General features: G+C 47.2%; 1 protein-coding gene across 5 annotated transcripts in view; it reads right to left on the bottom strand.

Annotated features, from left to right (window-relative positions):
• TRAF3IP2 (TRAF3 interacting protein 2) overlaps positions 1 to 13561 on the bottom strand; it is a 41901-nt gene extending 28340 nt beyond the window's left edge. For 2 of the 5 annotated variants that reach the window (XM_060030075.1, XM_060030072.1), the window contains exons 1-2: positions 13212 to 13553; positions 459 to 1292 (exon numbers count right to left, since the gene is read on the bottom strand). In XM_060030075.1, coding sequence (XP_059886058.1) covers positions 459 to 1284 — 826 coding nt within the window. In that variant the 5' untranslated portion in view covers positions 1285 to 1292; positions 13212 to 13553. Of the gene's footprint in view, positions 1 to 458; positions 1293 to 2025; positions 2140 to 13211 lie in introns of those variants that run through there. The other 3 variants (XM_060030077.1, XM_060030076.1, XM_060030074.1) reach the window with 3 other exon arrangements.
• Between the last annotated feature and the right edge of the window lie 3532 nt (positions 13562 to 17093).

The following is a 17093-nucleotide window of genomic DNA, read 5'->3' as shown; positions in this document are numbered from 1 at the left end:
GTGAGCCATGGCCACTGAGCCTGCGCGTCTGGAGCCTGTGCTCCGCAAAGGGAGAGGCCGCAACAGTGAGAGGCCCACGTACCGCAAAAAAAAAAAAAAAAGAAAATACACCTTTGCTGAATGTGCAAAAACTTACAGTCTGGAAGGAGAAGTAAACAAGTCGTCTCCCTGCCTCTCAGCAAGTTTCACTTAAAACTACCCTAGAGAGGAATCTGTTTTATACTTAAAGTTTCCTAGAGAAGCAGGTTCCAAGCGGAACGGGCTTTGGGCCAAGATAAAGCATTATTCTAAAGCCGCTTGCAAATCCAATCACATGCGGAAGGCCCCATAGGAAGCAAAATGTCCTCCCTGCCCTCTGATCTGTCTGTGCTGGTCTAACGATGCAAGACATTGACGTGAGATTCCCATTTACTCGGTTACCCAGCCCAGAATGTCCAGAGGAGGTAAAGCTCACTTACATGGCACCAGGTGATCGGGGCCTCCAGGACAATAGTAGCGATAGTTCCACTGAGCCTGTGGGGAAGGGTTGGGAGGCAGCATCTGTGCACATGCTGGGTATCTCTGAGGTTCAAGCTGATGGAACTCCCTGGATCTGAGAGGCCTGGGGAGGTCCTGGGGGTAACACACGGAGGTGAGGGGCAGGGGCCTTTCCAGTTGCCTGATGCCCAGGACGTCCTGGGGCTGTGAATCATAGCCCGTGTCGATCGTACGCAGGTCTGGGGCCGCTCGGTTCCTGTGGATCCGGGCCCGTGGCACCATCTCTTGGCTACTGCCCGGGGGGTCTGCTGAGGCATTAGGTAAACTTTGGTCTGATTTGTCTGAGTCATGGCCAGTGTCAGGAGAAGCTGCTGAAAGCTGAGATCCCAGCCATTGATTACGTTTTTCCATAAGTGAAAACTGATGCTCCGGGGTGAGGGCTCCAACCACAGACTCAGCCTCAGGCTCGCTGGCTGCAGAGCAGCCCAAGGGAAAATCTTTGCCGGGGTCTGGGTGTCTCCTCCAGAAGCTGTCTTCACTCTCTGCCAGGACTTTAGTGCGCAGGCAGGTGACCTGTTGGGACACAGGCTGCCGGTTTGAAAGCTTCAGGGTTGGGTGAGTGTGAGAAAAGTCTCCTGAGGAAGAGTGAAGGGTCTGAGGTGCAGACAAGCTGTTGGGGGCCATGTCCCTTGTATCTGGAGCAGGGAGCTCGGATTCTTCTTCCAGGGAATATTCTGAGAGAGGTTTCAGCAACTGACTTGGGTATGGTTCTGATTCATCAACCTCCACAGGAATGCTTCGGATCATCCTAGTTTCTGGAACAAGAGAAAACATGCCACAGCGTCAGAAGTCAGATCATTTCTTGGAGCCCCCCGCTTTAGGACCTTAAGGGACCTCATTCAAGATGTGGTTTAAATTAACAGTAGAGTGACACCAATGCACTGGCAGAGCCCTGATCACGTAAAAAGTGTTCACTTATCCTCCAGGCAAAGGCACTAAGGCTTATTAAGATATTTTTATCTGGAAGGCGATTCAAAGAATGTGACTGGACCCTTATGTGGTAGAAGTCATACACCAGCAAGGGAAAGACACGGGTGAAAATCAACAGCCAAGTTGTGAGGAAGGAGAAATAATCGGAATGTGGGTTATTTCATCTGTGTTTGGAATCCATGATGAAAGAAATCTCGGTAACGAATATGGAATGATCTCTAAAATATACTGTTAAGTGATTAAAGAAAAGCAAGGTGCAGACCAATGTGTATACGATGCTGCTATTTGGTGTGAAAAAATAAAGAGAGGGGAGTGTGTGTGTGTGTGAGCACAACTGCTTACACACGTATAAAACGTGGATGGAGGACACACAAGACATTGGTGCACTGGTTGTCTTTGAGAATGGAGCTAAGCTGAGGGGGGGAGGGGGAGAGTTTTTACCTTCTGAAGTTTTAAACTTTTGCCCCCTGTGACTATTGCCCAATTTAAGAAAAAGATTTTTAAAGCCTGAGTTTCAAAAGCACTGGAAAAAAGGTCATAGTGACATTTTCCACTTACAACTATAGGTCATTTGGAGGGCTTAATTCCCTCTTGCACGATGCCTGCATGACCATCTGGCCTGTGATGTAGTAGCTGCACGGACAAGGCTCGCTCAACTAGCCTTTAGCCCACAGAGCAGTCAGCCCACGGTCCAGGTAATATTGGTTTTACCTATAAAAACAGAACTCTCAATCAACATAACAGAATGAGAAAGAAAATTCGCCTCCCCTTATCAGAAGATTGGTTGAGATGATGTCCCACGATGCTTAGCCTCCAGGGGAAGCAAGGAGGCAGGTCACGGAAAAAGATGTCACAGGGTGATGACGGGAGGCCTGCAGAAGGCTCCAGAGCAGGGAGAGTGGGAGCGAGGAAATGAAAAGAAAAATCCTGGCCGCCTGTTCCGTGCAGGCCTCGTACATAGCACACCTCAAGTGCCATACAGGGAGAAGGGGTGGTGCGGGGCGGGGGTGTGTGGATTTTTAAATTCCTATTTTATCCCTGTAGAATTTCAACCACGAACACTCACTGAGGCCTTACTGTGCCCAAAGGCACGATGCCCATCAGTTATTGTGCTAAGACAAATTGGAAAATTATGAATTCCCCTTCTCTTGTGCCCAGTACCCAACCCAATGGCAAGAGGACAGCACACATTTTAAAATGCTGCCCCAGGGCTTCCCTGGTGGTGCAGTGGTTGAGGGTCCGCCTGCCGATGCAGGGGATGCGGGTTCGTGCCCCGGTCCGGGAAGATCCCACATGCCGCGGAGCGGCTGGGCCCGTGAGCCATGGCTGCTGAGCCTGTGTGTCCGGAGCCTGTGCTCCGCAACGGGAGAGGCCACAACAGTGAGAGGTCCGCGTACCGCAAAAAAAAAAAAAAAAAAAAAAAAAAATGCTGCCGCAAAGAGCAGAAGTGGGATCAGTAGTTTCCCACCAAATTTATCTTCCTGGCCTATAGAAAGAGACCTCAATCTGCCCTGCACTCCCTGCCAAATGAATGCCCTCTAACACTTCTCTGACTCTCACTTGGTATCAGACTTACCCATCTGCTGCAAACAACCTTTGTACCATTTCCTGGCACAACAGAAAATTCCCTCAGGCTCCAAGTCCCTGCGGGCCCTCCCTCCTTGCCTTGGTGTCCCCTGCCCCGGGCTGGCTCTTTTCTAGGCTGCTGTCTAGGCTGGGTGTACTTCCTGCCCCTTGACTCTGCAGAGGATAGACCTCATCACCTAAATTGCTTAGACCCTGTAAAAACACACAAATTTCAACTGATTTCAATTGATGAGACCTACCCAAAACACACATATTTCAACTACTGAGTAGTTTAAAATGTTCACCGTTGTTTTCCCTTCTTTCTTACAATTTTTCTATAGCTATGAAATTGGATATGCCATACAACATGCTCTTCAGCCGGTCAGGAAACAGAAGTATTTTCCAAAGGGCTGGCTGAGTGTTGCATAATCTCCTGCAAGCATCTGTGGGCCCACAGCTGAATGCGGGGCGGGGGGGGGATCGGGGGGGGGGGGTCAGGGTAAGAGTGGCAGCCAGTGAGCCAGCCAGCAAGAGAACTAAATGCTGTTAGCTATTTCTTGGTATGCAATTCATATTCATTTTCCACACTTCAGGTACAATTGTTTATATTCTCCCTGGGTCTTCAAATGTGAATACCTTAGAAGTGCTTCCCTAAAAAACTTAAATTATATTTAAAAAGTTGCAAATTCTCTTCTAGCTGAGGAACCTTCAAGGACTTAGAGGAAGCTAATAAAAAGGGTGACAAATGTGGTCATCTCCAGAGTGCGGTCAGTGACTGGGAATCTGAGGTCCATCCTAGGGTGGGAATTCTAGCGTTGAAATTGGTCTGAAAATGAACAGACGGTTCCTCGGATGATAGTGAATAAACCCGGCATGGCAGTGAACAACCTTTCAGGAAAGCTATGGGATTAGTAATCTTTAAAAAACAAAATGAACTCTGATGTTTCAAATTTGTACAAATATTCAAACAGCAAATGATTACTGAGCCTTACTATGTGTCCAACTCTGTGCTGTGTACCCCCTCTTCTGAGGCATAAGCTCAGTTAAAATTTTTTTACAAATGGTAATACCTACAAGTGACACAAAACTCAAAAGGTACAAGAGGGTATATTGTGAAAGGTAAACAAAATTATTTCTTAAGACATAAAACATTATTCCTACCTTCAAGTTGCTTGTGATCCAGCTCAAGGAAGACAACTAATACAGGAAATCAAAGGCCCTACCTCAGGGCCTTTGCACTTGCTGTGCCTTCTTCTTGGAACACTCTTCCCCTACATATCTGCATGGCTTGATTCCTTTCTTTTTTAGGTCTTTACTCAGCTCTTGCTTTCTCAGTGAGGGCTCCCTGGTCACCCTCTAAAATTTTTACATGCTTCTTGCATTCTCTGTCTCCCTTCCTTGCTTTATCATTCTCTGTAGCAGTTATCACCACTATATATACTATAAAATGTATGTTATAAATACAAATATCTAGTACATTCCTTGTTTATTGTCTCCCCGCTTCCCCAGAATGTAAATTTCATGAGGGCATGATTTTTGACTCTTCTGTTCACAGCTGTATACCCAGCATCTAGAACTATACCTGGTACATAGTAGGTGCTCAATAAATATTTGTTGAATGAATGAATGATTGATGCCTGTTTCAGAGAGGAGACAGATCCATGTAGCTGGAAGGATCCCTGACAGTGAGGATCTCAGGCTCATGAAAGGTGGCAGGGAGGATTTCAGAGTTCTTGAAATTATACCCTTCCCTCTTCCTCTCTTCCTCTCAAATATGTATTAAGTTCCACTAAGTGTCAGGCCCCGAGGCGGGCCTGGGCCATGCCTGAAGAGGTCCCAACCCCCCACGGCAGGGTTGACCTGAACCCTCACTGGCAGAATAACAGTGAGTCCACCACCCAGTGTGCTGGGACATCTGTTCTGCTTCACACAGGAAAGCGGCTGGTCTCCTCCTGCATCCTCAGAGCTTCCCGAAGAACAGCAGAGGGTGGGGCAGGCCTGCAGTCACCACGAGGGCCCCTCCAGCCCTAGACCCCGGCCAGAACTGACAGAAAAACCCTGCCACCCTCCTGAGGGTGTCACAGAGAAAAACTACACACCGATGCCACATCAGAGGGCCTTGGGCAGATCAGTGGCTTGGGTCGGAAATGACAGTTTTACTTTTTGGTCTTTTTTTTTTTTTTGCGGTACACAGGCCTCTCACTGTTGTGGCCTCTCCTGTTGCGGAGCACAGGCTCCAGATGCGCAGGCTCAGCAGCCATGGCTCACGGGCCCAGCCACCCCACGGCATGTGGGATCTTCCCGGACCAGGGCACGAACCCATGTCCCCTGCATCGGCAGGCGGACTCTCAGCCACTGTGCCACCAGGGAAGCCCTACTTTTTGGTCTTTAATGTCAATATTGTAAAAAAAATAATAATGCACGTTGAAAAAAATTAACTCAGTATCTCATCGCTCCTAACCATTTCTAATTTCCCTGTTTTATTCCAGACCCTTCTCTATATGATGTCCAGGCAGTTGTAACCCTGGCACAGCCTGTGCTCCCATCCTTAACAGCGGGTGGCAATTGGATTTAAGTGGAAAAGCCCTGTTTTCTAGCCATGACCTAGAGGAGAAGTCTATGACCCCTGAGGGGGACAGAAGACCTGCCAGCCAGGCCCTGGTGAGCCCCAGGGCTGGCGGTGCTCTAGACAGTCTCAGCTTATCAGGATGAAGCTGGAAGGAATCAAGCCATGCAGCTATGAAGGGAAGAGTGTTCCAAGCCGGAAGCCGGGGAGAGGCTGGAGCACGACAGCCGTGTCTAGCTCATCGCTTCAAACCCCTGGGGGAAGGGAGAGGCTGGCTGGCCAGGGACCACAGGAGGGTTTCTGCTTCAGAAGCGCTTTCTGAGGCTCACAATACAGATGTCCAGGTCTCACACCTAGAGATTCTGAGGCGGGGCCAGGGCTCCCTTTTTTTTGCTGTTTAAGTCCCACAGGTAAATAGGTTCTCTCATATTTTGCCAAGGGGAGTGTAATCTGTACAATTTGGCCATAACTATCAGAATTTTAAGATCTTATGTCCTTTGACCTAGTAATTTCATTTCCAAGAATTTCCTCTACAGAGATATGCACATATTATTTAAAACGAAGAGGCTACGAGGATAGGCAATGCAGCAATGTTTGTAACAGCAAAGACTACAAACAACCCACGCGTCCAAAAGTGTTCTGCTTTTTCAAACTACGGTCCAGCCTTACAATGAACACTCTGCATCTTTTTGAAAAGACTGAGGAAGGGCTGTGTGAACTGATGTGGAACCATCTCCAAGATTTACTGTGAAGTTAAAAAAGGAAAGAGCAGAACCGTGTGTAGAGTACACTACCCTTTGTACGATCTGAGATTGCATATGCCCACACCATCACAGCCGAAAGCTGGAACAGAGGATGCCTCTGGGAAGGGAACTGGGTGACTGGGAACAGGGGCAGGAGAGGGACTTGCTTTTCAGAGCATTTTTTACCTTTTAAGTTTTGTACCAAGTGCCTGTATATCTACTTAAAAGATAAAAAAGGAAAAGGAGAAGCTCCCCCAGTGATTCTGATGTTCACAAAGATTAAGAATCAATGTGAGCGAGGCACTGCTGAGACCACCCAGGAGAGAGTGAACCGTCCCATAAAATACAAAAGACTGTTCAGCAGAGGATGGGGACATTTGTCCACGGTAGGAGTGGGTGGAACTGGGGTGGCGCAAGCTAGGAATGGAGGGCTAGTCCCAGGGCCACACAACCAGGTGAAACCGTGGTGTGTGTGAGCCTGGTTCTTACTCTGATCTGACCCAAGAGACAGCAGTTTTCTTTCTCTGGAATCTCACTGCCCTTTGGACTGTGAGCTGTGGTTCCAGCTCCTAGATTCTGACCAGCATCTTTCTTCAAATCTGTCAGTTTTTCTGTCCCAGCCTCTCTCGCTTCCTTTCTGCCCCCTACCCTTCCCGCGTAGCCTGGCTTTGCAGATAAGACCTTATCCAGACATCAGCAGTTTTGACATCCCCTGTGACAATGCTCCCTGGTGTCCCATTCACAGAATTTCCCATTCATTCTCTTTCTCTCTCTTTTGCTGCCTCCAAGTCTTTGCTCATGTCTGTTCCCAGCAACCTTTCTCTCCTCCAGCACATTCTGCCTTAAATTATTAGTTTCTCGAAACAGAGCCTATCAGTCTTCGCAGCACTACCTTTCTTATCTCATCGCTCATCCCAAAGCTTCTTTTCCTCCCACCACGCCCGCCTCGCTTTCTGCAGATCTCTTAGACCCCATCCTGGTGTGCATAGGGCACAAGTCTCTCTCAGGGCACATATTCACAGATATGATGTCCATGTTCACAGTTAACTGTGGCTTCTGCCATCCAGACGGGCTTACCCTGAATAAATACATATTCTAGGATGTGGAAAATATGCAGGACTTAAATGCACAGGCTCTAGATTCAATCTCCCCATGATTAAATTCTTTCTCTGCTAGCTGCACGATTAGATGTGTGACCTTGAGAAAATTACTTAACTTCTCTGGGCCTCATTTTTCTCATCTGTAAAGTGGGGAAAATGACAGCATTTGCCCCATAGGAGGGTAAAAGAAGAAGGTGTAAATAAAGTGCTGACTGTAGGGCCTGGCCCATATCAAGCTCTCCCAAAACAATGGCTATTTTGTTATTTTTACAACAACAAGTGATTTGGCTTTAGAACTGTTTTCTAAACAATGTTCACTTGTTTTATACCTGGACGCTAAACCTATTATATGAACCTAATGTATGGAGACCATATCTTTTTAACCAACATGTGTATTTCTGGCAGATTCGATATACGTCATCTCATCTGGTCCTTAAAACAGCTGGGTCCCAGGTGAGGTACGTGGTTTCACTTCACCATTCCTATTGTACAGAGCTGTGGGCACATTAAATAGCTTCTCCAAAGTCACCGCCAATTCTAGCCTATAGATCTCCTACCTCTTTCCATTAAACCACATAGATCAGGCACTGGCAAACCTTTTCTGTAAAGAACCGGATAGTAAATAGTTCACATTTGTGGACCACATACCGTCTCTGTCTCATACCCTGCTTTTCAGTTAGTTTGTTTGTTCTTAAACAACCCTTTAAAAATATAAATTCTTAGCAATAGGCAGGTACAGAAACAGACCATAGGCCACCTTTGGCTCGACAGTTGTAGTTTATCAAGCTCTGATATAGTTTATGCTGATAAATCAATATAAACCTAATGAAATGGATATACTTAAGAAACCTTACCCTTTGTTAACAATAATTGTTAATATTTGTTAAATGTTTACTATGTGTCAAATACTGTTCCAAGTTTTTTACATGTATTAACTTATCCTCTCAGCCACCCTATTTGTAGGTACTGTCGTCAGCCCCGTTTTAGGAATGGGAAAACTGAACACAGGGAGGGTAAGTAACTTTCCCAACGCCGCAGGGCCAGTAAGTAGCCTAGCTAGTGTTCAAATCCAAGCAGTTCAGCACCAGAGCCTGGGCACTGAACCCACCTGATTGTCAGCTGGGGGCACTGACTTGTACAGCGATGTGGGGGAGGGGAGAAAGGGGATGGCAGGAGCTGAGTAAACCCTAGAAGCTCCTGGAATAGATAGGTTTCAGAACCATTCACCCTGAAGCTAAGGAGGCGTGGATACATGCCACCTGTGTTTTATGAAGAATGGCCAGGCTGGAAACCTGTGATGGCTTTCCTTCATGCCACAACAATAGAGGATGTGCATGAGACTGCAGAGGCATCTTGATTTGAGAAAAGCACTTGATTGGATCTCATTAAATTTTAATCATAAACTGAACTCAAAGTAAATTGAAAACTTGTTGACAGAGCACAAACAAAGGGTGAGGATAACTGGCGATGCATCTAGAGAGGGGATATCTTCCAGGGGACGCCTCTGAGGCAAGGATGGATGGGATTTAATGAAGGTGTTATGTCCCTGGAAGAAGACAAATAGCAGAGCAAGAAACAGAGGAAGGGCAGGAGTGAGCAGCCTGAGTAATTAATAAACCACATTACCAGCTCCTAAATGATCAAGGCTTGCTGTTACCAACTGCTTGGATTTTTTTAAAAAAGCATTCTTTGGGTCAACAATAGAGTTGAAGGGTCCTAGAGACACACAGCATGAATATTTCAGGTGGACATATTAATAAATATATAAATTTACAGCTAGGAAGATCCTCAGATGCACTTTGGACCAGATCCTTGCAGTCACAGATTCTCAAGGTCTTACTTCATTCTCCAGGGAGTAATTTTTTTCATAACTGTCCAAAAATTTGGGATTTAAAAAAAATCTTTAAACTCATTAATGTTCTTTGTTTACTGCCCCAACGCATGCAAACTCTCCCAACATTGGTTTGCTTAGTGGAAGTTGGTTTTGAGTGAACTGTGTGGCTCAGGTTCAAATTCCAGTGAGGAAATATTTCCAAGTTTACTTGCAGAATTTCCCAGACAGAGAAGTTCTTCCATTTGGTTTGCCAGAGGATTGGAAGCAGTGGTGAGCCCTGGAGACAAGGGAACATTTACTGGCCCTTGTTCATACCCTGCACAGTACAGCTCACAGCAGGCTGAAGGCGGTGCAGCGTGACCCGACCTGATGTGCGGAAGTTTGCTCTGCAACTCCTCTGAGCTGCTCAACTCAATGACGGGGCTAATGGGAAAGGACTGACTCCACCACGCTGGAAGCTGGTAAAAACCGTTTAGAGAACAACCTCAAACAAGCCCATGGGTTCTCTTGTTTGTTTGTTTTGTTTCAGATAAGGTTTCTCTAAACACACGTTCGTGATTCTTAATTCAGTCCAGACCCCAGAGTGAGGAAAAGAAGGGGCAGAAAGGAAAAAAAATCGGCAGAGGGAGGAGAAGGGATAGAAAGGAAGAAAGGAAAATGGAAGAGAAGCAACGAGAGTGGGAAACCTTGAAGGAAAAGTTTAAAAAACTCGTCCTTTATTGGTGGAGGAGAGAGGCTTGCTTAAACTGTGATTTTTACGTATTACAGTTGGAAGGGAAGGGAAAGAATGAATGCAGGCAAAAGGCAAAAGTGTTACAGGTAAGCTGCTGAACTGGGAAGAATCTGGGCAGACAGCACAGAGGAGGAGGAAGGGAAATCGGAGGTGGGAGGGAGACCTGGGACCCCGCCTGGGAGAGGAAGGAGGAAAAACACTGGAACCATGAGCGCAGGAAAACAGTGAGGTGGGGAAGGGCCAGGTTTCCATTAGCGCTCAGGGAGCTGCCCAGACCCCGGCCAGCCTGCGTCTTCAGGATGAAAGAAGGGGGTCAAGCAGGCTGGGGGCTCCAGTCAGTCCTGAATAGCTTGATCTCAGCTGCTTTACCAGGGAACCACGCCAAACTGGCTCAGCTCTGCGAATCACGAGGGGATGAAAGCCCACCTTCCTCCCTCAGCCAATTTACAACTTCTGGTCCCCAGGAAGGTTTGTGTACACATCTGTACACATGCACACACACACACACACACACACACACACACACACACACACAGAGGCACAGGGTGAGCTTAACACTCAGGCATCGAAGCACATGTGGGCGAGTAGGAGGCCTGCTGGGCAAGAGACGCAAAGAATGTCAAATGTCCGAGGGAGAAGGACAGCCTGGGTTTCAGGAACTAAAAATATCTCGGTGACAATGCACTAGGAGAAACAGGAGAGGCCCAAAGGGAGAGCTTCTTGATTCTAATCCTCAGATGCTTTCTCACGGAAGGCCTGCAGGGTTGTTTTGATAAGGAACTGTGATCAAACATTAGGGGTCATTTCGTTGGATCTGAAAGGAACTTAAAGTTTAATATGGCTCGTCTGTGCTCTTTTTTGTTTTCCCTGCAGCAGTTGCCCGCAATGCATATGTGTTTTGAAAGGCTAATCTAAATTTTCCTGTAGCAGAAAAATGATTAGAATTCAGGATATTTCCGAGATTTCGATTCTTCTAAACGTAGATTTAATTTAGACAAACTACCCGCCTAATCGATCTTTCTGAGTGCCTGCAACTATGATTCTGAATTCGTGCAACTATGACTGCCTTCTTCTCTTATTTTCAGAGCATTTGAAAATCACTAACACCTTAATCTTGAGAGAAGCAGGCTTACATATTTTCCATCTTTGCACCCTCCCAAAGTGAGTACCCCCGAGTTAAAAGTCTGCTCCCCAACATGCTTTCACTCCTAGTCAGCCCACCCCAGGCACGGAGCAGAGCAGGGGCTTCTGTCAAGTGCCACCTCATCACAAATGACACCAGATGAGGAATGACTGTGGGTGGCCTTTCTGGATCAAAGCTAGGCTGGCAGCAAATAACAGCCTGATTTCAGATAGTGGTGCATGTTATTTGAAAAGAAAAAAAAAATCAGTAACTCATCACAGGTGAAACATCTTGAAATTCCTGTCCTCCCAACCCAGGGTGATAGAGAGAGCCATCTAAAAACATGACAGGGGCCATACCAGGGCCTTGATATTCCACAGAAACAGCTGAGCAATACCGAAAGCCGTGAGTCAGTCCATCCCACACAGTCAGGGCCTGTTTGAACTGTATGGAGGGAGAGTAACAGCTCAAAAGAAACAATAAGGATTTTTTTTGAAAAGCTTAAGGATTCTGTGTGTCGGTCATCAAATAACGCGTCTGATCCTAGTCATCACCCTTACGTGGTATCTAGACGTGCTTCACAGCTTCCCTTCACCCCCCATTAAAGGCCCCACACACAGTGACTGGTCTAGCCAAGGAGTGGTTTCCAGCCACTGACTCCTGCTAAGTCAGTAACGTAGCCTTCTGGAGCCAGGCTCGTCTGCCAGCTCTCGGGCCTGCTCTGACTCTGTGGGCAAGTGCACGGACTGGTTCTTCCTGGGTAACCCAAATGGGACATAACTTAATTCAAGAAACCCCCTGCTTTCTCCTATTTAACTAGAGCCAAGAATAACACCTAAATTCCAGGCAGCCTCCTGCAAAGCCACGTGGCAGCCCAGCACACCACACCGCCGCTGCTCTCAGCCTCTTACCCAGGCTATGGCTTCACCTTTTGCCTCGAGAGCAGGTAAGTGAAACAAATCAGAGCAGCTTATATGGAAGAAACCCGAGTGCCTACAAGGTGCTTGATAGTATACTGAGTGCTAGAGGGTAGAGAAGGATTAAGAAAGGAGTCCTTTTCCTCCAGGGACTAACTATCTCTTAGTAGCAAGAGGTGAGATGAATGTATTTGAGTAATCAGTAAACAAAACGCACTCTTCTAAGACCACCCATTATGGCTACCCCTCTGGGATTCCCATCACCCCAGCCTTATTTCGTTAGAATTTCGACATAATCTTGTTAGCTCACCACCCCACACACATTTTATTGATGAAGAAATCCAGGCCTAGGGAAACCAAAGTAAATTGCATAAGTCACAGAGCCAGCAAGGAGTGGAGTGAGAACTTGAAACCAAGTTTCTTGTCCTCTGCTTTTATTATTTATTTGGTCTCTTTTTTCCCCCGTTCATCAAAAAATATCCCCCTATGCTAAGAAATCATCTTGAACTTGAAAGTCATAGGACGCTCGATTAGCTTCTAAGATCAAATAATAGCACTTCTGCCCTGCTTTTCCCTAAAGGCTCAGGCCTACTGTCCGTGCCAGCAGATGTCTGGGCCATTTGGGAGGGTGGAGGGCTGTGGGAGAGGAGCTGACAGGGCGCCACAGCCAGCACAGAGCGGAGATGAACTTCCTGGCCCAAGAACGTGGTGTTGATTTTTCTTCCCCCGAGTGAAAAAGGGATCAAGAGAACTTGGGAGTTCTCCCTCCAACGCTGCCACTGACGTGTCTGAGGCTGGAAGCCAATTCCTTAATCTGTGCCATCCCCGGCTCCCTCCCTGGAGAATGGGGCTTGTCTTCTTAATCGAAACTTGTGGGGACACTAAGTACTCAAACACAGGCGTGTGTGTGTGTCTCCACTCCTCAAAGAGTTAATCTTCGCTCGCCCGTCTGAAATACTAAACCACCAGCATTTTCTCACAGCAGAAACGTAGCTGTCATTTTCCCAGCCCAAGCTGGTCTCTCTGTACACAAACAAACGAAAGGTGGGGAGAGCCGGGTGGAGGAAAGTAAGGCAGCACATTTCAGTAAAGGAGAAAACTGTTTTGGGAAACAGGTCAAAAAGAAGTAAGGCGCGGCAGGTGACAACTCTGAACAACTTACCTTAGAGCCACCACGGACAAACAGACCGGGCCACGGGGTGATCGCGCTCTCTCCTTCTTGGGTCACTCCACCTTGGGTCGCTCCGGGCCTCCCTCCACCCTCTCCCGGCCCAGGTAAAGCCGGAACAGGCTCCGAAGCAGGAAGTGGAAGTTGTATGCAAATTTCTACCGAGGCTAGGAAGGCTTGGCTCAAAAATCTCCCTGTGGGCAGTGAATCAACAGCCGCTGAGAAGTCACTTTATTTCTTAAAACAGAAACCTCCTTCATTCACTAGAAAAGGCCACTGGCCAATTAGGCTGCGTTTTTCTTTTTTAACCACCCAGCTAAGTAACTGCTGAGGAATGTTCCCACTGCCCTGGACCTCAGCGTTGTCGTCGTCCTGGTACCCTGGCCTGAGACGGTGCCTGGGGAGGGGATTGAACTTGGGTGTTAAGATCGGTTATTCATTAGCAGCTCCAGAGGAGGAAACTGGGGGCAGATCGTGGGGAGGAGTATGAAGCAGAAACTTCGTACTGTCTCTAACTGCATTTGCTGCTCTTAATCACAAAGGGAGGACTCACTGTCCATCCCCCTACACACACAAACGTGCACACACACACGCACACACGCCCCCGCACACACCCTGCCCCATCCACACGCATGGAAAAGTGACTAGTTTTGAGAACCACCCCCCGCCCCTGACACACACACACACAGCCCTCCTCTGGCTGCATTTTTCACGTACTCAAGTTTATTTCCTTGCCTTTCCTTCTCCTTGCTTAATCAGTGCCTACAGAGTTTATTGCCAAAGGAGATGCTAGAAACAGGATGACCAGGACGGCAGACTGTAATGGGAGCTGTGTTGGCCGCAGCTCTGGAGTCAGAGGGACCTGGGTGTGAACTCAGTTACCCACTGGCCAGCTGGGTGCTGGGCAGGCGCACTGTGTTCCTGGACGCTCTGCCTGCCTGCTGAGTCCCGAGGGTCAGCCCACTCGGCTGGCCACCCCTCTACCCTCGAGCAGGGGACGGGCCCCAGAGAGCCCCTATCCAGACCACCAGGTTTTGTTCAAGTGAGCCATGTGGAGCAGGTTGCTCTATGTTCTGCAAGCAGAGGGAATGCTGCTTGTTTTTAAAACGACATATACAGGGTGTATACATTTTGGTGTATCCTTACAGTGGAATACTACACAGCTGTTAAAAACCATAAATATTTATTTATGTATATATTTATTTCCACATACAAGGAAAAGTGGCTCTGAGATATTATTCACTGAGAAACATAATCTCATTTTTGCCGATAGATATAACAAATACATGTGTGTGTGTGTGTATATATATATATATTTATTTATGTTTATTCACCATTGGTTCCAACACCTATCACTCTGCCCAGAACATAGTTGGCAAGTACTACATATCTGCTAAACAACCAAAAATGACAGAAATGTCTGGAAGAATGCATACCAGACTGTTAAGTGGTGATCACCTCTGGGGAAAAGGATTGAGGGGAATGGGTCAGAACAGAGGGCTTTTATCCTATTTATAGTATTGATATAAAATATGTATACTGTACATGTGTGTATGTATAGTATACGTATGTTGGATTCCTTTTCCAACAAGTGTGTAGTACTTCATTCATTTAAAAAAAGATTTAAAAATTGTACTTATTATCTTGGCCTTGAGCTTTCTGCCTCAAAATTATTATTATAATAATCTTTTTTTAGTTTGGGGAAAATAGCATTTTTTTGCATGTGGAGCAGTTGGTACCAGGATACTTTGAAAAAGCTATCAGTATTAGGAGATGAGAATAGAAAAGACAAGAAGAATGACAAGAGGAGGAAAAAAGAGGGAGATCAAAGAAAGGGCAGGGTGAAGATACTTTTCATTTCTCTTAAATGCCCTTAAATGGATTGGGAAAAGCCTGAAAGATGCTTCTGTCAAGTACTGCCTTTGGAATACAACCCATCAGGAAGAACAAGAGGAATCTTTTTTTCCAATTCTCCCACCAACTGTTTCCCCAGATGTGAGCCTAAGGGCTCTGCGGGGAGATACCAAGCGTTGCAGTGCTGCTTTTAATTGCTGGTAGCTGGGCCTTCCTTCCATCTCAGTTTACCCCGAGCAGAAAGGCAGCACTTGGGGGAAGGAGTTAATGGTTCCTACCTAGGAGCCCTTGCTGGGGCCCCACTGAAAAGCGGCCTGAGGATGTAAACTGTTTAGAGAGGGTGTCCTGAACACAAGAAACTTCCATCTGAACATGCCTGAGGCAGTTACAGTGAAATATGGATGACAGGGAAAGTGTCAGAGAGCCTAGGAAATGAACACCTCCGGTCCCCAGCAGTACCCCCTGGTGTTCTCAGGCTAATACACACACCCTTTTAGCTGGCATCACAGGAGACGAACGCTTATTTAAAAAAATATTTCTTATTTATTTATTTATTCATTTATTTTGGTTGCACCGGGTCTTAGTCATGGCCCGCGGGATCTTCAGTTGCGGTGTGCGTGCAGCATCTAGTTCCCCGACCAGGGATCGAACCCTGGCCCCCTGCATTGGGAGCATGCAGTCTCACCCCCTGGACCACCAGGGAAGTCCCAGGAGAGGAACTCTTCACTGAGGACCTACCATATACTACTTGCTAGTGCATTTAATCCTGCAAACAGTCCTGTGAGATGCACTTACTACTGTCATTCCCACTTTACCTTTGAAGAATCTGAGGCTCAAGACTTAGAGTAACCTCTCCAGGGTCAGCCAGATAGTCTGTGGAGAAGGATTCCTGAACTGTCTCATTTCTAGGTGGGGATGTTTCCTCCCGTTCCTTTGTTGCCCTGCTGTAGTCTGTCCTTCCTTACGTGCTTGGATGGAGCCCACATAACTTGTTTTCTTTGCACAATTCTTGACAACAGCGCTTAATGTGGGTGGGGAAGGTGTAGGCAATAAAAGGGTGGGGCTGAGACTGTGCCGGTTCCCATATGGGGAAGGCTGCTGTGTGCATAATAGAGCAGTCAAGAGCTGGGCCAGCCCTCTCCCTCTAGTTAAAAGTCTAGGAGGGGAGGATTTGTGCTTGCCACATTCTAGAGTGGCTCAGTATTCTTGCAAAAGGCATAATTCCATAAAGGTCAGCTTTCCCCACCTCTGTAAACAAAACCGTTTGGACCTAATGCTCAGAACTTGTCATTCTACAGCTTTAATAGATGGAAAGAAAGGAAAAAAGAAAAAAGGAAAAGATTCATTCCTTGGACAAGCCTTGAGTTTCCATTTTTAAATGCTATGATTCTAAGTGCTGAAATGGCAGAGTGAAACTATGACACACCACGAGGAAGAGAAGAAAACTCCTGTCCTGCATTTTCCGGAGGATGGTCCTCACCCAAAGGGTCCCTGGTGTTGGCTAACTCTCCCCATAACTCAGTTCTGGCGTCACTGCTGGAACCTAGGCAGGAAGAGAAGAAACGCCCAGGCTCCCAGTGTCTGGTCCTGCCCTTCTGGCTAACTCCAGTCCCACAGCCTTTAGTGAGCCTTGCCTTATTCCAGACGTGCACTGCGTGCTAGGCACGCAAATTGTAAGATTCTCAACATGTTCTTGTGTCTCTTTCAGAAGCAAAAACTGGGGAGATACAGGCGGTTCGAAATAAACTAGCCACTAGACAAAGCCGTAGAGCCACTGGTTACTTCTCCACTGCTTTGGTGGGCTGCTTCTAGTCCAGAGGGTCAGCCAGACACAGGCAGAAGCCAGAACCCATCACCACCCTTCTCACCGCCCCTCCCCCCGACCCGCTGAGCCCCGGGATGCTGCCCCACCGTCCAGGTGGCCCTCCTTCTAGGCGAGTTGCCCGCTAGAACTGGTTCCTGTTCTGTCAGCTGACTCAGTCAGGACCTCACAAATCTAGCAAAGGGGTCCTGGAAACACAA

The sequence above is a fragment of the Delphinus delphis genome, chromosome 14 (assembly GCF_949987515.2).
Source record: "Delphinus delphis chromosome 14, mDelDel1.2, whole genome shotgun sequence".
Taxonomy (NCBI): domain Eukaryota; kingdom Metazoa; phylum Chordata; class Mammalia; order Artiodactyla; family Delphinidae; genus Delphinus; species Delphinus delphis.
Note: the sequence above shows the minus strand (reverse complement) of the source record. Positions and strands in the feature narration are given on the sequence as shown.